At 47.1% G+C, this 23,976-nt stretch overlaps 1 protein-coding gene across 1 annotated transcript; it reads left to right on the top strand.

Annotated features, from left to right (window-relative positions):
• The first annotated feature begins 5,123 nt into the window (after positions 1-5,123).
• LOC309536843 (cytochrome P450 2B1-like) lies at positions 5,124-21,042 on the top strand. Its single transcript, XM_082231202.1, has 9 exons — positions 5,124-5,553; positions 6,419-6,581; positions 9,429-9,578; positions 12,247-12,407; positions 12,593-12,769; positions 15,288-15,429; positions 16,453-16,640; positions 17,543-17,684; positions 20,692-21,042. The coding sequence occupies exons 1-9, from the start codon at positions 5,377-5,379 to the stop codon at positions 20,871-20,873; spliced, it is 1,482 nt and encodes a 493-aa protein (XP_082087328.1). The 5' UTR covers positions 5,124-5,376; the 3' UTR covers positions 20,874-21,042.
• The last annotated feature ends 2,934 nt before the right edge of the window (positions 21,043-23,976 follow it).

Raw genomic sequence — 23,976 nt, forward strand, 5'->3', positions numbered from 1 at the left:
CTGCTAAAACCATGGGACTTTTCCAGGTCTAAAACATCAGTATTTTAAAATAATAGCCATTCCCTTAGCCAGCATAGACAGGATGCCTCATATCATAAATCTGGCAGGGGGAATCTGCCTCTGTCTTTAGAGTCTACCAACAATTTGTATTTGCATATAAATATATGTTGCATATGAAAATAATGCACTGATGGTATTTAACTCCTAGTAAATTACCGCAAATGGATAAAACATGCTCAAATGTATGCTGGAAATGTAAGGAAAAAGAAGGCTCCTATCATATGTGGAGCAATTGTAAGGTAGTAAAAGGGTTTTGGGAAATGATATATAATAAGTTGAAAAAATGTTTAAAATAACCTTTGCTAAAGAACCTGAAGCTATCTTTTTAGGAATTCTAGGTGCTGAAATCCCAAGGTATCAGAAAAGACTATCTATGCGACCATGGCTGCATGGATGTTATTGGTCCAGAGATGGAAAAAATATAAAGTTCCTACCAGAGAAGAATGGCACATGAAGTTGCTGGACTATGCTGAAATGGCAAAATGACTGGAAGAATCAGAAATCAGGAAGACTGAAATTTAAATAAGGAATGGGGAAAATTTATAATTTATCTTAAAGACCATTGTAAACAGTTAAAATGGTTAATAGGGTTGGAATATCTCTTGTAATTTAAGGGTGGATTCCAGACACAGTGGAGATGTAAAAGATTTGGATCATCATAAAAGATGCGGGAGGAAATGAACAATAATAGGACCCACAAAGGGGAGGATGGAAGACCAGGAGATTCCTTGCAATCTTGTTTTTATGATTAATATTTGATATATCTCTGCAAAATTTTAATTTGAAAAACCAAGTAAATCTTTTTTTAAAAAACCATCCTGGGTCTTTCCACATGACAGATGTTGTGGAGCATTGCTTTATATCTTGCTTTCGTTGTGCTATAGCACAAGTGTGCCCCTCTTGGCAGCAATCATGTAGTTGCATTGGGAAAACGTTGGAGAATTACTAACAAAGTGGAATGTTGCGTGGGTAAAAAGGAAAAGGGATCCCTGACCTTTAGGTCCAATCATGGCCGACTCTGGGTTTGCGGCACTCATCTCTCTTTATTGGCCGAGGGAGCCGGCGTACAGCTTCCGGGTCATGTGGTCAGCATGACTAAGCCGCTTCTGGCGAACCAGAGCAGCGCATGGAAACGCCGTTTACCTTCCTGCCGGAGCGGTACCTATTTATCTACTTGCACTTTGACGTGCTTTCAAGCTGCTAGGTTGGCAGGAGCTGGGATCGAGCAACGGGAGCTCACCCAGGGATTCGAACTGTCGACCTTCTGATCAGCAAGCCCTAGGCTCTGTGGTTTAGCCCAAAGCGCCACCTGCTGGTAGTCCAGTATAAATCCCTTGAGAATGCATTATTATTGCATAAATGGCATGCTGCAGAATACACCCACAAGAAAGCACCAGTCTGGGGAGCAATCTTAAATTCCAGACAACAAAGCATAGTTCAGAAATGGCAGGTTCTGCCCCACTTCATCAGTAGCGGGAGAGGGAGACACCATATCAGTAGCAATGACCAAAAACCAGTTCCGAGAACAATCTTGACTTCCATACAACAAAGGTTCATTGTCATCATGTTAAAGAAAAGCAATCCAAAGACTAAAGATTTGGGAGTACCGCCTTCTGTTGCTGGAAAAACAAAAGAAAGTAATTATTAAATTGTTTAAAGCAAAGCAGAAAGCTTGATTGATGGTGGAAATAAAGATTTCAATGGATGATAGAAATTCCAGTATCTTTTTTTGTTCCCTGCCACTAAAGAACACGAGAAAATGAAAGTGGAGCAATCATTGCTAGTTGTGAGAAAAAGAATACGAAGCAGGAACACAAGAAGTGTGAACGTGCCCCGTCTCCCTTGATTAATATGATTCGATAAATATATGAATCAATGGTACAATTGCCCTTGGAATACTATGTGCGATTCTGTTTGCCTGACCTCCAAAAGGAAATTGTAGAACTGGAGAAAGTTTTTATTATTATTAACAACAAACAACAACAACAATTTACTTATACCTCAGCTTTCCCCCCGACAGGGACTCAAGGCGGCTTTTGGATAAAATAAAACAATTAAACATTAATAAAATTAAAACCCCACCCACATCACATACAATCACAGCAAAAGCAGAACGGCAGCAGCCCATTTGTTAAAAGCAGCCGGTTTCCAAAATGGAAGTCAGTGCAATTGAAATGAAACTAAGCTTTCTCCAGGGCAGGAGCGTTTCTCTGTGGGATGACAGCAGGGGGGAAATCAACGAGTAGAATTGTTCTGTCTTGCTTAAAAAGTGTGGTACTTAGTGTAACAATTTCATGGTGAGTACCGGCACCTATTTTTCTAGGAAAAAAGCATTAGTTTTAAGAGTTGTCTTAAATGTCAGAGCTCAAGTTTTTTTATTTTTTGGAAGGAGGTAAGAGGCGATAGGCAGATCCTCTGGATACCGGGGGAAATTGAATTTCTCAGAAATTTCAGAGTGTAGGGTTGGCTCAGCTATGTCCAGACCAGCAGTGAGGCATCTCCAATTAGGCCTATCAGACTTCACCTTTTGGCCCCTGAAGCCCTTTTGGCCAAGCCACACACCCCACCCTACCTTTGGCATCATGCACTCACACAGGACCTTCACCGCCTTCACTGGTTCTGATTTGAAAGAGAGGTAGAGCTGGGTATCATCTGCATATTGATGGACACCCAGTCCAAACCCCCTGATGATCTCTCCCAGCGGCTGCATGTAGATGTTAAAAAGCATGGGGGAGAGGACAGAACCCTGAGGCACCCCACAAGTGAGGGCCCAAGGGTCTTAACACTCATACCCCACCACCACTTTCTGAACACAGCCTAGGAGGAAGGAGCAAAACCACTGTATAACAGTGCCCCCAGCTCCCAACCCCTCTAGACGGTCCAGAAGGATGTTATGGTCGATTGTATCAAAGGCCGCTGAGAGATCCAGCAGAACTAGGAAACAACTCTCACCTTTGTCCCTAGCCCGCCGGAGATCATCAACCAGTGCGACCAAGGCAGTTTCAGTCCCATGATGAGGCCTGAACCCCGATTGGAAGGGATCCAAATGGTCCGCATCCTCCAGGCGTGCCTGGAGTTGTTCAGCAACCACATGCTCAATCACCTTGCCCAAGAATGGAAGATTTGAGACTGGGCGATAGTTGGCCATACTGGCCGGGTCTAAAGATGGTTTTTTAAGAAGCGGTTTAATGACCGCCTCTTTCAGCAGATCTGGGAATGTTCCCTCACAGAGGGAAGCATTCACCACCCCACAGAGCCCATCGCCCAGCCCTTCCCGGCTTGCTTTTATTAGCCAGGATGGGAAAGGATCAAGGAGACAGGTGGTTGGTTTCACGCGTCCAAGCAGCCTGTCCACATCCTCGGGGGTAACGGATTGAAATTGATTCTATGCAACTTGACCAGACAGAGCTCCAGCACTCTCCTGCCCCAGCCCTGCTCCCACTGTGGTGTCTAGCTCCTTCCGAATATGAGTGATTTTATCTGCAAAAAACCTTGCAAAATCGTTGCAGGAGCTCTTGGGGTCTTTACAAGGCCCCGGTGGTAAAGGTGGTTCCGTTAAATTGCGGACCACCTGAAAGAGTCTCCTGCTACTATTTTCTGCAGATGCAATAGAGGCGGTGAAGAAAGTCTTCTTCGCCGTCGCTATCGCCACTTGGTAGGCTCGACGTTGAGCTCTAACCTGTGTCCGGTCAGATTCGGAGTGAGTTTTCTGCCACCGACGCTCTAGCCGTCTCAGCGATTGTTTCATCGCCCTCAGCTCCGGGGAAAACCACGGGGCTGTCCGGGCTCCATGCAATCGGAGAGGGCGCTTCGGAGCCAGACAGTCGATAGCCCTGGTTAACTCCACATTCCAGCGGGCCATCAGGGAATCAGCTGAAAGGCCATCAACATGGGATAAAGCATCCCCTACCACTCTCTGGAAACCATTTGGATCCATTAAGTGGCGGGGGCGGACCATCCGAATTGGTCCCACCTCCCTGCAGAGGGGAAGGGTCGCGGAGAAGTCCAGTTGCACCAGGAAGTGATCTGACCATGGCACTTCTTTGGTTTCACTTTTACTTAGTGTCAGATCACCCACGTCACTAGAGGTGAATACCAGGTCTAAGGCATGTCCATGACTATGAGTTGGGCCCAGCTTATTCAGGGACAGCCCCATGGAGGCCATGCTTTCCACGAAGTCCCGAGCGGCCCCTTGGATGTTAAAATCCCCTAGGACAACCAAACTAGGTGTCTCCAGGAGAACATCCGCCACGACCTGAAGCAGCTCGGACAGGGAATCCTTGGTGCAGCGGGGAGGTCGATACACCAAAAGGAATCCTGTACTGCCCCTATTGCCCAACTTCCAGAACATGCACTCAGAGAACTGGGTCTTTCCAATAGGACGCCTGGTGCAAACTAATGACTTCCTAAAAATCACTGCAACCCCCCCTCCCCACCCACAAGGCCTGGGTTGCTGTGCATAAGAGAAACCTGGTGGGCAAGCGGCAGCAAGGACAGGCCCATCTGCTTCCTAAACCTAAACATTAGGAAGAACTTCCTGACAGTAAGAGCTGTTCGACAGTGGAATTTGCTGCCTAGGAGTGTGGTGGAGTCTCCTAATTTGGAGGTCTTTAAGCAGAGGCTTGACAACCATATGTCAGGAGTGCTCTGATGGTGTTTCCTGCTTGGCAGGGGGTTGGACTCGATGGCCCTTGTGGTCTCTTCCAACTCTATGATTCTATGATTCTACGATCTGCAAACAACAACATCCTGGAGATCCTGGGCCTCGGGGAGAAAAGGCTGGCCTTGAATTTCAGTAAGGCCCAGAAGCTCTGTGCCTGGTATGACCTCACTGGATACAGTCCTCTAGAGTCGCCTCTGCACGCTGAACCCAGAGGCACTGCTATTGCTGGGAACAGACCCAGCCTCCCCTATGCAGCAAAGGTCTGGTCAATGAACAGCCCAAATACATGAAACTATGTAGACTTTCTCCCCAAAATAATGTCACTGAATGAACTTTTCTTCACTCAGATCATTGCCCTGGGGCAATCAGGGGGGGGGGGAGAATTAACCTCTCTAGTCACGAGGAGTGTCCTCTGTTGCCTTCCTTGCTGATACCAATGTGGAGAGGACACCAAAGTGCGCTGGCAAAACTCATAATAAATAAGTTATGCAAACTGCCCTTTATCCCTGTTATCCTTAACACAGGCTCATAGTTAATCTTTAAATGAGTTCAGGCTCCTTGGATTTATAGGCAGCGCTTGGGATGCCCATCCACTTCTTTGCAGAACCAAAGTACCAGGAGCAGCAAAGTCAACGACGGCCGTCAGCTCCCAAATGGGCCTCTTTGGAGTGTTGCCCTTCTTGCTTGTCTCCTGCATCACCTTCTTGCTTATCCTAATCCGGAGGAGAGGTGCTACAAAGGGCAAGCTGCCCCCAGGCCCCACCCCGTTGCCTTTGCTGGGCAATTTGCTCCAGTTGGATGTTCGGAACATCGTAACATCTTTTCAGAAGGTGAGTGTGGGTCTCTGCTGCCAGCAGGGCTGGGAGCTGCTATGTGAAGGAGGTGTACCAGTGCCATTCGGAGTGGAAGAGGAGGAGCTACCCCTAGGCAGGATTTCTTACTGCGGAAAAAGAGGAAACGGCCTTATACAGATTCAGACTATTGAGCCATCTAGTCATGTTTTTTCCTGCTCTGCACTGTCCGGCAGTAGCTCTCCAGGGCTTTAGATGGCAGGGACTGGACCTGGGTCCTTCTGCATGAAAAGCACGTGGTCTTCCACTGAATCACACTGTGCTGGTCCCAGGGGGGGTTACCGTGTGGCGTGGTCTGAGTCCGGTCCTGGGTCGAGGGTCTGGAGGCTGTCTGTCAAGGGCGAAGCGGGGTCCAAGGCAAGGAGCCGGGCATGGTCAGGAACTCCAGAAGAACAGGTCAGGGTGCTGACAGGAACAGGTTTCCAGCGATGTTGCTCCTGCAACCTGGGACTGGGCTGACTGGCCTTTATCTCCTCTAAGGCCTAGGGCGGTCCCGGCCCACAGGTGACCCGCCTCTCCTGGCCTTAAGGCGAGCACTCCTCCTGAGAGAACCCAGTTCCCTCCGCCTCTCTGCCCTGAGCCTCTGCAGCTCAGGAGAGGCTGGAGGGTTACCGGATCCAGAGGCAACCTCACCTTCCCCTGACACCGCTGGGAGAGGAGCACCTGCAGGCAATGGGTCCTCAATCACCTCCAAAGCCAGAGTGGATTCATCTGGTGTCTGCTCCTGAGGTGCAGGCCCTTCAGATTCAAGCCCCTGCCCCAGCTCAGCCGGCCCTGGAGGTGGGGACTCCTCACGCTGTTGCTTTCCATCCAAGTATCAGGTGTGTTCTTTGTCTCTTGGCAGTTCCAGGAGCAGTATGGCTCAGTCTTCACTGTCTACATGGGCTCCCGGCCAGTTGTGGTGCTGTGCGGTTATGGAACCATAAAGGAAGCACTCATAGATAATGCAGAAGCATTTGGAGGGAGAGGGGTGATGATGGGTATGGATGAAAGCATCAGGGATTATGGTAAGTGGCAGCTTGAAAATAGAGTGTTTGTAGCAGAAATAGATAGGTAGCCGTGTTGGTCTGCCATAGTCAAAATAAAAAAATCCCTTCCAGTAGCACCTTAAAGACCAACTAAGTTAGTTCTTGGTATGAGCTTTCGTGTGCATGCACACTTCTTCAGATACACTGAAACAGAAGTTGCCAGATCCTTCTATATAGTGATAAGGTGGGGAGGGGTATTGCTCAGAAGGGTGGTGGGAATGGGAGATTGGCAGATAGCTATAGTAATACCCCTCCCCACCTTCTCACTATATAGAAGGATCTGGCAACTTCTGTTTCAGTGTATCTGAAGAAGTGTGCATGCACACGAAAGCTCATACCAAGAACTAACTTAGTTGGTCTTTAAGGTGCTACTGGAAGGAATTTTTTTATTTTGACTGTAGCAGAAATGAATGTAACCGAAAGCTGGGATGGGATAATTTTTTCTTGCAATATTAGAGGAAGGGCCATAGCTCAGTGTCAAGAGTACCTGCTCTGAATGCCGAATGTCCCAGCTACAGTCTCTGGCATTTACTTGAAACAGTGGAGAGCAGGTGCCAGTCAGTATACTGAGCTGGATGGACCACATGCCTGACTCGATAGGAGGCAGCTTTCTATGATCCCTGTCTTTTTCTTCTTATTTTTGAACATTATCCATATAAACCCAATAATAAAATAGAACTTTATGAGTCAGACATATAAAAAGTAAATCAAACCAAGCCCAGGCTGGGATTCTACATTCGCAAGAAGCAATAATAAAGCAATTTATCTGGATATTTGCGATGAGATAACATACAAGTGGAGAGTACCATCATAATAAATGAGAAAACAAGAGGTGTGGTGCACTTGATTTACAAGATATACCAAAACATGAACCTATAACTGAAGCCACCAGAGGGAGAAGGAGCGCTGTGATTCTATAATTTAATATAGCTCAGGACTACTTTTAGCCTGAAAATTGCATTCCACTATAGGAAACTTTTCAGTGATGTGAATGACTGTGGTAAGTGATGCTGGAGCCAAGGTGTGGGGGGAAAGAAGAGGAAAAGGTTTGCATGGCCTTTCCTCCCTCCTTCCTTCCTTCCTTCCTTCCTTCCTTCCTTCCTTCCTTCCTTCCTCCCCCCCCCCTTTCGCCTTCTTTCTGCCAAACACACTTCATCCTTCCATCTGTTATCAGTATTTTCTGAGCTAGATGGACTAAGTGGTCTGACTCAGTATTCCTGCATTCTTGCATGGCAGGGGGTTGGACTAGAACAGGGGTGTCAAACTCAAATTCATCAGGGGCCGCATCAGCAGTTTAGTCACCCTCAAAGGGCCGGTTGTATCTGTAGGACTTACAGTACAGGAGAGAAGGGTTCAGGCAGCCGTTGGATCTGTCACATCACAGGACGGCATGCGCTCAATATAAAAACAAGTGGAGGTTTCCTGTGTAGAACGGCCGGCACCGCTAGAGGGCAGACATTCTCTGGCTTGTAGGCTGCCGCGCATGCGCTGAAGCGCATGCGGCTTTCTTGTGTAAAAAAAAAAAAAAAGCAAGAATAAAAGGTGAAGGCTGGCGGCCGGCGGCGGCTACACGGGCCACATGACGAGGTCTGGCGGGTCGGATTCAGCCCGCGGGCCTTGTGTTTGACACCCGTGGACTAGACGTTCATGGGGATCCCTTCCAACTCTATCATTCTAAGGCAGCTTTCCTATCTTCCTTTTCTAGGGATGGGGGAGAAATTAGACTCACTTTCGATTTTCTCACTTTCCAGTGTTCTCACTTTCCCCCATTTCACTCCTAGGAATGGCAAGGTCAACCAATTTGGCTTTTCTACACTTCTCATTTTTCCACTTGTCCACGTTTCCACACCACTTTTCTTTAAAAACAGCAAGAAACCTCTCCCAAATTCTCCAGTGTTTTAGTTCGGATTTCTCCTAGTAAGCACATTTTTGTGTGCCGTTGTGACTAATGTACACATTTTATCATTGCAAGCAATTTTCCCCAATACAATGCATTTTGATGTTATTTTCACTGTTTCACGAATATATTTTAATGTCTGCTTTCCACTGTTTTTATAAATATTGGCTGGAGAACCGCACTGCAAAATTTGGACAAGTGCAAATTTTGAAGTGTGGCTGTGTTTCAGTTCTCCTATTGTTTTGCAAAGTATAAATGAGTGTGAATTAAATGTGAACCGAATCCTATTTAATGTAGGTAAGCTGCTTCTTCTCTCTCCCTTCACAGCTGCCTCTTCCTCCCTGCCCTCATTCTCACCTTCTCTCTCTCCATCTTCCATTTCTTTCTTGTTACCATTTGCACCAATGGAAGCCACTGGAAAGCCGAACGCTTGTTGGGATGCTTGGGAGGTCCCAAGAAGGAGAGCCATAGGCCTGGTGATTGGTTTCTGTGGTCCAGAGGCCTGCTGCCCTGGAGCTGATTCAAGGGGGTGAAATTATACCACAAGTCTGCTTCCCCTCAGCTCATGCCAACTGTCCCTCCATCTTTCTGTGCGGTGACTTCCATGCCAGGGCTTCCTCTATAACTGCTGCAATGCAGGGGGTTGGACTAGAGGACCCCTGGGGTCCCTTCCATGTCTACAATACTGTGATTCTATCCCTCTTCATCTCAGAGAAACCAGAAAAAACATTGCTCTTTCCATTTTAGTGTGTGTGTCCCTTCCGTCTTGTAGTGAAGAAAATGTCCCCCCTGGCACATATGGCTGCCCCTGTGAGAACGGGATTGTTAAACTAGAGGGAGGTTCTGTGTGCCATTGTTTTCCGTGTAGCGCCGCCATCTTTTCTCCCCCAGTCTTCTGCCTTTTTTGTGGCGTTTTTCTCCATTTCCAGGCGTGGTTTCCACCAACGGGGAACGGTGGAGGCAGCTGCGTCGCTTCTCCCTCACAACCCTGAGGAACTTTGGGATGGGGAAGAGATCCATCGAGGAGCGGATCCAGGAGGAGGCCCAGTTCCTGGTGGAAGCCCTGAGGAAAACGGAAGGTGAACGTTTCCCCTCAGAAGGGGTGTGCTTTTGGACATTGTCGCAGCAGGAGGCGAGGAAAACGATGTTGTAACTGAGGAATGGCCGCGCATCCTGCCAAAACACCCGCCATGCTTTCCTCACAATCATTCAGTCCCCTGTCAAATAAGTGGGTCTGGCTTTCCCCCTTTGCAACTGCCGCTTTGCCCACAGAGTTTGTCATCTGGTTTCAGGAGATGGCGTCAGTCCCTCAGGAAGATTGCGGCATATACAGTGGTACCTTGGGTTACATACGCTTCAGGTTACATACGCTTCAGGTTACAGACTTCGCTAACCCAGAAATAATACCTCAGGTTAAGAACTTTCCTTCAGGATGAGAACAGAAAACGTGCAACGGCAGCGGGAGGCTCCATTAGCTAAAGTGGTGCTTCAGGTTAAGAACAGTTTCAGGTTAAGAACGGACCTCTGGAACGAATTAAGTACTTAACCCGAGGTACCACTGTAAAGGATCTCCTTCCTCCTTGTGTTCCAGCCCAGATGTGCAAAAAAGGGTTTAATCACCACAGAGGGGTCAATTGCGGTGCTGTATTTTTTTGAGCACCCAGCGCCTTCCCTCAGAAACTCAGCCAGATGAGCGGGGTATAAATAATAAATTATCATCGTTATTATAAACCATGGGTAGGCAAATGAAGGCCTGGGGGCTGGATCCGGCCCAATCACCGCCTCAATCTGGCCCACGGACAGTCCGTGAATCAGCGTGTTTTTACATGAGTAGGATGTGAACTTTTATTTAAAATGCATCTCTGGGTTATTTGGGGGCATAGGAATTCGTTCATTTCTCCCTCATAAAATATAGTCCGGCCCCCGACAAGGTCTGAGGGACAGTGGACCGGCCCCCTGCTGAAAAAATTTCCTGAGCCCTGTATAAACCTTGGGCTTGTCTGCTTCCGTTCCCTCTTCCCTCAGAGACTCAAGGGGTGAGACGTCTGGTGAGGAACCAAACGAGTCCCAGGATTGTTTCTGTGGAGAAATAAGACCCATTTTCCTCTCTCCTCAGACCAGACAAGGGATGTAAGCAAACTGAGCAGAGGCAATCGAGCCGTCCTCTTGCGGAGTCCTTTTCCCGCCTTTTCCGCTCCCCTGCCATGAAGAGGCTAGATGAACGCCGCCAGGCTCAAAATGGCCGCCTTTCTGCCAGGAGCTGCCTCTTCCTTTCTCCCTTTCTCTCTCTCCTCAAGGCCTGGAGGGTCAGGGGAGCCTTTCCAAGGCCACGGGCCTTTAGAGGGCCACAGGAGTTGCCTCAGGATTTTGTTTTTTAAGGCGGATTCAAAAGGTTCTCCTGTCCTCTCTCCCCGCCCCCAGAGTAAGCCCTGCTCAACCATCCAAAATAAATTAATGACTAGACATGCCTTGTTCTGGAATAAATTAATCACTAAACATTCCTCACGAGTCCCTGAGGAATTTGGAAGTTCCCCCCTAGAGGATGGCTTGGAATTGCCTTGCTGGGTGAAACTGCAAGATGGCCTTGTCCCTTTTCCTCGTTTCCGTAGGCTTTCCCCTCAGCTATTGAAAAGGCAAAGCTGCCTCTCTTTTACCACAGCTTCCCAACTCATTGTCTTAAGGATCTCTTGAAATTCACTATATAGAGTTTCATTTTCTGGGGCACAGTTTGCCCATGAGGGTGGATATAACCTCTGTGTTTTCTGCCTACGCCTTGAGAGTTTAATATGAAATAAGAGTGCATTCTTTAAATGTAAAATAATTTTTCTTCTTTCCTTTCTCTGTCCCTCTGGAAAGTTTTTAATAGAATTGAGGAGAATTTCTATATCTTGCCTAATTAAGAGGAAGGACAGCTCCCAAGCTTTCTAGTATTCCACGGCATGGCAAGATCCTGCCCATGTGCAGAGGTTTATTTGGCTTCATCTAGCTGGAGAAGCATCGTTTGCATATTTCTGGATGCTGTTAAAACATTCAGGAGCTATTTTTAGCTAAATGCACCAGTGTCCATTGTTGTTGTTTGTTGTTTATTCGTTTAGTCGTGTCCGACTCTTTGTGACCCCCTGGACCAGAGCACGCCAGGCACTCCTGTCTTCCACTGCCTTCCGCAGTTTGGTCAAACTCATGTTCGTAGCTTCCAGAACACTGTCCCACCATCTCGTCCAATCCTCTGGCCACGGCTGAGTTTTCCAAATTTGCTGGCATATTGAATGTAGCACCTTAACAGCATCATCGTTTAAAAATTTAAATAGTTCAGCTGGAATATGACCACTTCCACTGGCCTTGTTGTTAGCAGTGCTTTCTAAGGCCCATTTGACTTCACTCTCCAGGATGTCTGGCTCAAGGTCAGGAACCACACTACCTGGGGTACACGAGACATCCATATCTTTCTGGTATAATTCCTCTGTGTTTACTCCATGGACAAAAGCAACAGGCATATAAAAGTGCCCATTAGGCATATTCTTTCTCCTGAGGAAGGCAGCCCTGCTTAGGGAAATTTTTAATGTTGGATGTTTTATTGTGTTTTTAATATTTTTTTGGGAGCTGCCAGAGTGGCTGGAGAAATCCAGCCAGATGGGTGGGGTATAAGTAAATTATTACTATTACTATTACTATTATTATTACTCTTTTAAACCACAGGATGCATCCTGGCATCTTAGGTGATGTTGTCCCCATTTTCCACCTCCGCAGGGCACCCATTTGACCCGACCTTCTACCTCAGCCATGCCGTCTCCAATGTTATCTGCTTTGTGGTGTTTGGCCAGCGGTTCGAATATGAAGACAAACAGTTTGTCTTTTTACTTGATGTAATCAACAAATCCTTCCGGCTCATGACTTCCGCACCATCGCAGGTAATGGAGGCACCTGCTCACCTGGGACAAGAGAATGCATCCATAGCATTTAAAAAATGGCTCATTTTTATTTGGGTGTGGGTTGGGAGGGCATAGTACAGGGCCTGGGCATTAAGAGGTCCAGACCATGGGGTGCAATACAATGAGGAAACTTAGACAGTTATGTCTGTTATTTTTCTTCAAAGATGAAGAATTTTTTCCCAGGCCTGATGCGGATCCTGCCTGGGCCTCACCAAGAAGTGCCCAAGTACATGAAGGAGTTAATAAACTTCATCTCTCAGAGGGTCGAGATGCACAAGGAGTCCTTCGATCCAAATTGCCCCCGGGACTTCATTGACTGTTTCCTGGCCAAAATGGAGCAGGTACTTGTTGGGGGGAACCGTGTGTCTCCCAGTTATTGGAGGTTGACCTTTCTCACCAGTCTTTGTTCTGACATAAAGGGCTCATCCAGACTTCCTTTTGTTCTGCATTTCTAGGCACAGGTCCACACTTGAAAGCACCGTGTCTAAATGCTCCCCCCTTTTTCTTTTTGGTCCTATGATTTCTCCATTACAATCTACTCTTTGCCGGATTTCCGGTCGGCGCCATCGACTAATGGCGGATTTCCCTCCGAGCTCCGGAGGGAGTCTGCTCCGCGAGTTCGGGTCTGACTGCTACGGTGAAGCGGGGACCCATAAAAATCACAGGCGCGGAAGCCTGTGAACAAGGAGACTCGGCGGGCACCTTTGGGCCCCCCAAAACTGCAAAGGAGCCTTTTTAAAGGCTCCGGAGCGGCAGCGGGTGTGCGGTACGGTGCTGAGAGTCGTCACCCAGCCCGTGGAGCGAAGCCGAGTCGCCATGGTCGGAGAGCGTTGATTCCTTCCTGAAATTTGGATGTAAAATTAACTACCCATGAGTAGGACTTAAAGATCTATTAGGATTTACAAGTAACTTAAAGAAAATCTGGCCGGAAACGGGACAGGCACAAAATAAGGAAGTCTGCCTTCCCGGACTGCAGAAATTTTAAAGCAAAGAAAGAACAAAGCCGTAACTTGAGAAAGGTTACTGGGGAACTAAGTAAACTTGACATTGGAATTGAAACCCCCCTCTTGCAGGCAGGAGCAGAGGGGGAGGAAAGTGTACTTTTGACAACCTGCATGAAAAGGAGTTATTGGAAAAAAATTTCCGCTGTCTCAAAGCCCTTGGAACGGACTGCCTAAATAAGAAAGCGAACAGAGAACTGCCACTTTGTTAAGACTTTTTGAAAGTTACTTAATTACTGGACTGCTGGGTTTTGGAAAGATACTTAATTACTAGACTGCCATTTGTTCTGGTCCAGCATCAGGGGCGGAGCAAGGGGGGTGCGGTGGGTGTGGACCGCCCTGGATGTCACCACTGAGGGGGGTGACAAAATGCTGGGTGGCACTCACCATGGGGCTTGCAGTGCGCCCAAGCCACGCATTTCTCCCGGGAGAGACACGGTGACTTGGGTGCCAGCAGGCTCTGCGCTGCCCAAACAGTACACCCGCTGCCTCCCCCCCAGCTGTAGGGCAGCTGAGTGGGAGGAGGTAGGCAGATTCTGGAGGCCCCACAGTGCACCCTGCCCTATGGGCGGCTCGCCCCGCCCCTGGGCACACCGCCCCAGGCACCTGAGTGGCTTCCTCCACCAATGTCCAGCATTGAAAAGCAGGTTTTCCTGGGGATAGTGGCAGGGCTAACAAACAATCAAAAAGTGGTTGGCCCTGGAGCTTTAAAGCACAGACCTTTGCCTAGAAGGCACGGGGCAAAAGGTAAGTTTGGAAGACCCCCAAGTGTGGCTTCCTTCATGCAAGGGCCATGGGATGAGAAAGAGCCCAAAAAGTGAGATGTCTGTGGGAGGGCTATGGGTCCTACATTCCTGGTGTAGACAGTATTGAATTAAACGGGCCAGTGGTATGACTCCGTACACAGCAGCTTCCTATGTCCATAATTCTCCACTGAAGAATGATGTACACACAAACAGGAAGCATACAAAGATGATGTCCAAAAAAGAACATCACTTTCCCTAAAGGATTGGTTCTTAATTTACACAATTTGCCCAATACAGTTTGGTCAAAAATGCCTTTGTCAATGGCTTATCCAAAAAGATAATAATATAATATTTATTAAACTACAGTGGTACCTCGGGTTAAGAACTTAATTTGTTCTGGAGGTCCGTTCTTAACCTGAAACTGTTCTTAACCTGAGCTTAACTTTAGCTAATGGGGACTCCTGCTGCTGCTGCGCGATTTCTGTTCTCATCCTGAAGCAAAGTTCTTAACCCGAAGGACTATTTCTGGGTTAGCGGAGTCTGTAACCTGAAGCCTCTGTAACCTGAGGGACCCCTGACCATTAGGTCCAGTCGTGGCTAACTCTGGGGTTGCAGTGCTCATCTCGCTTTATTGGCCGAGGGAGCCGGCGTACAGCTTCCGGGTCATGTGGCCAGCAGGACTAAGCTGCTTCTGGCAAACCAGAGCAGCACACGGAAACGCCATTGACCTTCCTGCCAGAGCACTTTGACGTGCTTTCGAACTGCTCGGTTGGCAGGAGCAGGGACTGAGCAATGGGAGGGCAAAATCTCGTAGGAGGACCACCTCAACCGGTACACTTAAATATTTTCTGTCAAGTACAGATGTCTTCATTTTCATTAACTCCTATCCAGTCAATCTCATTCAGGGAATGCATAAATCAAAATATTTCTATATAATAGAGGGTGACAATATACAGCATAATTGATCTTTCATAATTGATCTAAATATACGGAAAGGAAATCCTGCTGGCCATACACCAGCCTTCCATAAAATATTTGTGTAGGCATGCTGATTGGCTCCTGGTTGTATAACTTGCTCTCTTCTTTCCTCCTCTTCTTCCTCCCTGCGCCAGGAGAAAGAGAACCCAACTTCGGAATTCCATAATGAGAACTTGGCTGTTACGGTTCTTAACCTGTTCTTTGCAGGGACAGAGACAGTCAGCACCACCCTCAGATATGGGCTTCTCATCCTCCTCCGATACCCAGAGATAGAAGGTGAAAAAACAAGACCAAATCTTCCTCATTCAGTCTTGTTGCCCGTCTTTTGGGCTGCCTTATGGGTTCCTTCCCTGCCAAATAAACCAGGACTCCCTTTTAGCTCTAGCCTATGAAAGTTCCACTGGGACGAAACCTGAACTTTAGCCTGCCCAGGTCCTTTCTTTGATCACCCGGGGGCCAGAACATCTATGGCAAGCACTCCTACTATTCTAGGGTTCACACTGGAACAGTGGTGGTTTGATGTGAAATTGCTGCTGGGAATAATCTGGAGTAGTTTTAAACCATTCCTAGCAGCTTCTTGAGATGATGGGTCAGGTTGTTGTCTTTTGCATGACCGGAAGGTAGCTGACTGTCCAGTGTTAAGAGAGTCACACCTGTTGTTCCATCCACTTTTGGCTTTGGTTCTACCCACCACTGTCATGTGGTCCCTGAAAGGTTCTACACAAAAGACTACGGTCCCTGCTTTCCAAAAGGTCTTCCTTACCCCCAGTCTAGCCCCTTATTATCTGCTTTGAGTGGCAGCAGCACCCCAGGCTCTCAGGTGGAAAATGGTTTTTTCTATCAGCTTCTACATTAATCCTTTAATTGGAGATGCCAGAAACAGACCCTTCTGTATGCAAAGCATGAGCTCCATTTTGATTTTACTTTCTACACTGCTCTGATATATATCAGAATTGGAGAATAGCCTCTACCAAAGGCATCATGGAACTTTGAAGAAGCACAAGCTCAGGATGAAAGGGAGACACGTTTGGCAAATTCTCACCACGATCAACTCCCGCCCAGAAACCTATGTCCCCAATGTGGAAGGATGTGTGGATCCAGAATTGGCCTCCACAGTCACTTATGAACACACTGTTAAGACCATATTCATGGAAGACAATCTTAATCAGCCAAGAGTGATCGCCAAGGAAAGAAAGGCTATCAAAAATCTTTCCTCCTCCTATAAATGCATATATCTAACCACCTCCCACCGCCTGGGTACCACAGTATATCGTTTTAACCCTTCTTTCTTCTTTCCAGCTAAGGTCCAAGAGGAGATTGACCGGGTCATTGGGAGGAACCGCATCCCCTCCTTAGAGGACCGGAGTCACATGCCCTTCACGGATGCTGTCATTCATGAGATCCAGCGCTTTGTAGACGTCTCCCCACTGGCACCTCCTCATTCGGTGACCTGTGACACGCATTTCCGGGGCTTCAGCATTCCCAAGGTGCGGTGAGCCATGTGGCCAAGAGAAGCATTAGTGACAGGTCCAAAATCCTACCTGCAGGTGTACAGATGGAGCTCTGCACATGTGTGTTCACCCCCCCCCCCCTGTGAAAGATTAGGAAGCTGCAGTGGCCTAGACCAGGCATAGGCAAACTCCGGCCCTCCAAATGTTTGGGACTGCAATTCCCATCATCCGTAGCTAATAGGACCAGTGGTCAGGGGTGATGGGAATTGTAGTCCCGAACATTTGGAGGGCTGGAGTTTGCCTATGTCTGGCCTAGATGGTTGTGCTTCATCTTTCCGTCATTTACAGGAAGCAGAAGGAGATGTGCGTCTGTGCAGTGCAGCAAACTCAAGGACTAATCAGTGAGGCAGGATACCTGTGGTGCAAATCACGCCTGATGGACAGAAAAGCAGTCCCTCATCACTGGGGAAGGACTTTAGTATGGCAGCAAACTCAGTCACACACGTCCTGTTATAATTGTGCTGTCTTACCTTAAATAACCTGAGCCATCTCCACTCCTGTATTTGAGCAGGTTTGAACTAACTACGTTTCTTATTGTGTTATTAATGCAGAATGTTCAAGAGGTTTAAGCTGTAGGTGGGTCTGGCACAGGGCGAAAGGCCAAATGCAGGATAAAGAGGAAACAGAAGGCCCTGAACTGAATCAGTTGCAGTAATAATAATAATAATAATAATAATAATAATAATAATAATAATAATTTCGTATTTCTACTCCACCCATAGGGCTGGGTTTCCACTCTGGGCAGCTTTCAACAGAACATTAAAAACATTTAAAACCTTCAAAGTCCATGCCACCTTTGATAGAGGCTACTCTCCAATTCTGATATATTTTATATATCAGCAACCGTTGCTTTTGGGGTCTCTGTCTTTCCTCTCCAGGGAACCACAGTAGTGCCATTCCTGTCGTCCTGCCTGCATGACCCCCAGCACTTTGAGACACCGAGGAAGTTCAATCCTCGTCACTTCCTGGATGAAAGAGGGTCCTTCAAGAAGAATGAGGCCTCCCTCCCATTTTCAACAGGTATTGCCCATCAGCTTCATGGTAGGGAGGAACGCAGGGGAGGGCTGGCTTGGCTAAACCTTAGAAGGAATTAAGGATGCGAAGGAGGAAAGAAAGAGTGAGAAGGGCAAGGATGTCGGGTTAATTAATAGGAAAATTAGTCTTGGATTGAGCATTGTGTTAGTGTAGCGGGAATCTTTGCGTGGCAAGTCCCCTCCCCCATGTGAAATGAAGACACCGGACACAGTATTTAAGGTTAATGGGCATAAAAGGCCACAACTTTATTGATTACAGAATTGGAAGGTATTGGCCTTAGGCATTGGCTCCTATTGACTACCCGGCATGGGGACCGGGAAGGGTTGTCCACAAGCCATGGGAGTCCTGTTGAAGTACGCCAACTAGGATCCCAATGGGTGTCACCGCTCTGGGGCGTGCCGGAGGCCCTTACCTCCCTATGTTTCGGACAAGGCAACGCCCCCCGGAGTCCTCTACCGGACTACCCTTTTCTTTTGGGGAAGGTGATGGCGTTTCCTTCCCCCCCTTTATTAGCATAACAATTGACCCCTGCCAATGCCTAACCGCCAACACCGAATAAGTTGTGACGTTTGCTACGAGGTAGGCGAAAAAACCAAAAGGCTCGAAGAGTGCCAACTTGGAAAAATTCCTACCAGGCCCCTTGCGGCGACCAACCGGAGTCCATAGCAAGGTCAGAGCTACCTAAAACCTAAGGGGTGGGTGGGATGGGGAAAAACCGCTCAGCTGGAAAGGGGCAAAGAGGGCGGTCCCCGGACGTGCCTAGTCTTAAATAGGCTAGGCCACGCCTCCCTGGTCCGCCGATTGGCGGGCCGAGTCGCAGACACGTCCGGGGATTCCCTAATCTCGCGGGGGCAAAGGCCAGCCCCCGCGTGGAATGTGGGAGGGATTTCTGCCCGCAACCCCCTCTCCTCCCAGGTCGGAAATGGCTTTGCCAATAGAGCAGACATGGGTTCTTCCGAGAAAAGCCTTTATTTGCCGCAGCAGGCTTTTCGTGGGATCTTTTCCCAAAAGCAAAAAGCCCCAACTTCAACCAGAGCTGGGTATTTATAGTACTGAACAAACAACTTGTCACGTGACAGAATAGATGTGCATAATAGATGTGCATGTCCAAAGCAAGATTATAAACTGCTACATAAGCAAAAGCTGAAGTCCCAGGAATCCAACCCCCACCAGTACATGATTGTCAACCCTGCTGTAAATAACTCTCGGGCGGGAGGGGGGGGAGAATTCTCAAGCAGACTCTGTCTGCTCACAAAGAACCTGTGGGATAGCCATGGACCACTGGGGCAGGTAAATCCCACTGTGTTCTGTTACATGGATAGTATGCATGTTGGGGACTCGGATTACATGTAGCCATTTGCGCCAATGCCCAGCTGTGAGCTAAATCTTTGTGATTCACCTATTAGCTGTATTCTTTCTTTTTTTTTAATAATCTTTATTAAAGTTTCAAAAGGTTACAAAAAATAAAACAGAAAAACAAAAGAAAACACAAAAAACAACAAAAAAGGTTCCACCTTTTAGGTCTCATTTTCAATAACTTCTTTTCATGACTTCCCCACGCCTCCCCTTATTGTATTCCAGCTCCAGTTGTTTGTTCAAACAAGTTTTTATCCTTAATGTCCTAACCATAATTTTTTAGTTTACTTAACCATAATTTGTTGATATAATTCTTTATAGTAGGTTTAAACCTTAGTTCATTATTATCCTTAATTTAATTTATTTAGCAATTTTTAAAATATGTACCTTAATCATATATGAAAAAAGAAAAAAGAGATATAAAAACAAGAGAAAAGATGCCTTTCCTAAGGTTGTCCCTAGTTCCCATCCACGGATTCCCCATTCTTATAATAGTAAAGAACATATAATTTTTACACTGCAAAATAAAAACCAGGCCCCCTTTGGACTTCTAAACCCCACCCTTCTCTCCCCGGTTTCAGTCCCAAACCAAAGTCCAATTAGTCCATCTTTTTAGCCTGGTGACCTTACGTCCGAGGCTCTCAAATCTCTCTCAGTCCCTTTCAGCCGGCTTCTTCGGGAGTCTCTCATCCTAAACACCCAAGGTCGAAGAGGTACCTTCTCAGTGCTGACCATGCTTCTTCCAGCTGTATTCTTGCCCCAATGGGGCAGCCTGCAAAATCATCAGTTTCATAAGGCAACAGATTACCATAACTCCTCTATTAGAAACACACTCAAGGAGTTACAGGGATACACATTATCACATTTATTGTGGCCCTCTGGGCCACCACCATATTTGAGGAATCATGTTTTAAAATTAATACGACTATTAATTGTCAGGCCAGTGCAGAGCTTGTCGATGGTCCACGGTCAGCTGGGAGTAACACAGGGTGTTGCTGGCATGGCAGCATAGGTCTGGCGGGGGCCCCTGGCCAGCTTATCATTCAGAAGCCCAGGGCAAGTGTCCCCAGCTGCCCCTCCCACCCTTTGCACTGGCCTGCATGTGGAGGAGCGGAGACGCAAACCTAGTTCACCAGATTACGAGTCTACCACTCTTAACCACTATACCATACTGGCTCTCTCACTGGCTTACTATCAAATTTGTATACAGTGGTGCCTCGCAAGACGAAAAGAATCCGTTCTGTGATTCTCTTCGTCTAGCGGTTTTTTTTGTCTTGCGAAGCAAGCCCATTGACGGATTAGAGGATTAGCGCTATTAGCGGCTTTTAGCGGCTTATCATCGGATCAGCTGATAAGCGGCTTAGCGGCTTAGGAAAAGGGGGGGAGGGGGAAAAACCGCAGGAACTCGCAAGACATTGTCGTCTTGCGAAGCAAGCCCATAGGAGATTTGTTTTGCGAAGCACCTCCAAAACGGAAAACTCTTTCGTCTAGCGAGTTTTCCGTCTTGCGAGGCATTCGTCTTGCGGGGCACCACTGTACTGCCCTTCACCCGAAGATCATAGGGCAGTTCACAACATAAAAAATACAAAATGGAAACACAAAATGCATAACAAAATCCTATTTTTTGTTTCTCCAGGGAAAAGGGTCTGCCTTGGCGAAGGTTTGGCCCGTATGGAGCTCTTCCTATTCCTCACAACAGTGTTGCAAAACTTCCACCTAAAATCTCTCCAGGAGAGGGAGGAAATAGACATTTCAGCAGATGTGCGAGGCAGTTCAAAGCTTCCCCGGCCTTATAATCTTTGTGTGGTTCCCCGGTAAATGGTCCCTGCTGCATGAGCGCTGAGATATTTGGGGGATGCCTCTTCTATCTCTCTGATTGGGAGATAATATTAACACAATGAAGGTTTGTGGCTGAAAAACCGCTTTGAAAATCACTGTGACTAAAGTGTGTTATGTGTAGATCTCAATATAAAAGGAGTCTGCCCTGCTTGCGCTTCTTCTGTTCTTGATTTTTCTCATGGTAGAAAAAGAAAAGAGTATTAACCGGGAGACGAAAGCAACAAATAGGTGAGGTAGCTCACTCAATATTTTATACTGTGGGAGAAATGCAGAATGTCTTAAGAGGAGAATTTAAAAGCTTTAAAGAAGATATAAGTGAGTACACAGACACACTGGAGGAAGTGCCTGGGATATGCAGGGTTGTGTATGCGTCAGTTTAGTCTAAACACCTTCTCTCTGTCTCTGAATGGAAGATAACACAGTAGATACTGTTAAGTTGTGATTTTATTTTTCATCTCAAGATCTCCCTGCGCATCTTGAACATCTGGAGGGCCACAGGCTCCCTACCACTGACCTAAGAGAGAGAGGTCCTGCCTCAAACCAGGAACCAATTCCTTCCCTTTGTAGAGTACCTTTCCTCAGAACAGGAACAAATGCTTTCCTTGTGGAAGACATTGTGTTAGCGCCCTGGGCACAAGGGCCCCATTCACACAGTGCATGTTGCTTAGTCGTGTCCGACTCTTCATGACCCCATGGACCCGAGCACGCCAGGCACTCCTGTCTTCCACTGCCTCCCGCAGTTTGGTCAAACTCAGGCTAGTAGCTTCGAGAACACTGTCCCACCATCTCATCCTCCGTCGTCCCCTTCTCCTTGTGCCCTCCATCTTTCCCAACATCAGGGTCTTTTCCAGGGAGTCTTCTCTTCTCATGACGTGGCCAAAGTCTTGGAGCCTCAGCTTCAGGATCTGTCCTTCCAGTGAGCACTCAGGGCTGATTTCCTTCAGAATGGCGAGGTTTGATCTTCTTGCAGTCCATGGGACTCTCAAGAGTCTCCTCCAGCACCAGAATTCAAAAGCATATATTCTTTGGCGATCAGCCTTCTTGATGGTCCAGCTCTCACTTCCCCTTCACGGATCAATGCCTTACCATGGCGAAGGGGCTTGAATAACTCAGAGAAGCTATGAGCTATGCCGTGCAGGGCCACCCAAGATGGACAGATCATAGTGGAGAGTTTTGACCAACTGTGATCCACCTGGAGCAGGAACCGGCAAGCCACTCCAGTATCCCTGCCAAGAAAACTCCATGGACAAAGACAACAGGCACACAGTGCATATAAAACATTATTGCACCACTTGAAACAACAAGGCTTCCCCCAAAGAATCCTGGGAACTTTAGTTTGTTCTGGGTGCTGAGAATTGTTAGGAGAACCCCTATTACTTGAGGGGGGGGGAGAGAAAAACAGTTGCAGTAACAACTTCATTGTCGCTTATCCTTATTCCAAAAGACCAGGTGGGAACCTTTTGAAAAGTAGTTAAGGCAACAATTGTGAATGAATTTCCTTATTCCAGTTAAACTGAAAAGTTGCCATATTGTTCTCAAAGAGGAAGATATTAATTTTGATAGTCATTAAATCAAAATCTGAATCAATACAATCCATTACAGTGGTACCTCGGGTTACATACGCTTCAGGTCACATACGCTTCAGGTTACAGACTCCTCTAACCCAGAAATATTACCTTGGGTTAAGAACTTTGCTTCAGGATGAGAACAGAAATCATGGTCCGGCGGCACAGCGGCAGCGGGAGGCTCCATTAGCTAAAGTGATGCTTCAGGTTAAGAACAGTTTCAGGTTAAGAACGGACCTCCGGAATGAATTAAGTACTTAACCCGAAGTACCACTGTACAAGAATTAGCACATCAGAGATGCTGAATTATTATTTAGTGTTTCTTCCTCAATGAACAGCAACAATGCTTTCAACTAAAAGAGTATCATTTCTTAAAATAATGCAGCAAGTATTCAGCTATGTAAATAGGATAAAAAATTAATTGTGTAATTCTGTTCATATCTACTCAGTAGCAGTGCTTTTTCCCTAAAAGTTTAGGGGTACTCTCATTTTGACTCAAGAAAATCACCATTTTATAGTTCAAATTGGGAAAACAAAATACAGTAAATGGACAAAAGTACGAAGATTCACAAAATGTTTAGGAGTACGTGTACCCCTGTGTATCACCAGAAAAAAGCACTGCTCAGAAGTAAGCTTCACTGAGTTAAATGGAACTTTCTTCCAATTTATTCCAAGGGGACATTAGCAAAGAAATAGCCCCACCCATTTACCTGGGAGTAAACCCTGTGGGAAATAGTGGGATTTAACTTCTGAGCGAAGTGCATAGCTGTCAATTTTTCTTGTGAGGAATCCTATTCGGAATAAGGGAATTTCCCTTAAAAAATGGGAAACGTTGACAGCTATGCCCAAGGGTGTTTGGAAACCAGACTGCAAGACTGTAATCTGACAGGCTAACAATTCCGGTTGCACCTCTGAAATCAGTATGTCTTTCTGTTGAGTAACCACCAGGCGTCCTCCCTTAGAAGATTTTTAAAAACCCACGATTCAAGCCTAAACTCCACAACCAGATTTTGCTCCCCTTAGGAGAACTTGCTTGCTTTATTCTGCATGGATTGCGGAAATGCTGGTGCTTTGTACGCGGCAGTGGGTCTTTTGGACGGGAACGCAATTCCTGTGCACCTTTTACTCAGAAGCAAGCCCATCAGCGCTCCTTGCCTCCCTCGTAAACGGGGCTTGGCAGCTGAGGTAGCCCCACAACCCAAAACACCTGCTCTATAAGCGCAGGGTTCCTCCAAGGATCGCAATGGGGTCAAGCGGACGTGAAGCGCCTGGAAGATGCGTAATGATTCAGAAGCAAGCCCCGTTGCAATCTAGGGGCTTGGGTTGCTGCAGGATCCAACAGGAGGGTCTTACTCGAGAGTAAGTCCCGTTGGTGTCATTGGAGGCTGATGCAGAAATCATAGGCAGTAACACAGCCATTCCACTAAATCATTTCCAGCTGCCGACACAGAGCACAGCAAAGCGGTTCTCCCTTTCCTGCCTGATTTTGCCCCCTTCTTCATTCGCTACACCTGTGC

Source organism: Podarcis vaucheri (genome assembly GCF_965113315.1).
Source record: "Podarcis vaucheri genome assembly, chromosome: 7".
NCBI classification, from domain to species: domain Eukaryota; kingdom Metazoa; phylum Chordata; class Lepidosauria; order Squamata; family Lacertidae; genus Podarcis; species Podarcis vaucheri.

Excerpts from the sequence above, each read along its gene's own strand:
- LOC309536843 (XM_082231202.1), top strand. The coding sequence starts at position 5,377 with ATGGGCCTCTTTGGAGTGTTGCCCTTCTTGCTTGTCTCCTGCATCACC. Across the intron at positions 12,408-12,592 it reads TGACTTCCGCACCATCGCAG|ATGAAGAATTTTTTCCCAGG; the intron begins GTAATGGAGGCA and ends TTTTCTTCAAAG. Across the intron at positions 16,641-17,542 it reads GGGGCTTCAGCATTCCCAAG|GGAACCACAGTAGTGCCATT; the intron begins GTGCGGTGAGCC and ends TTTCCTCTCCAG.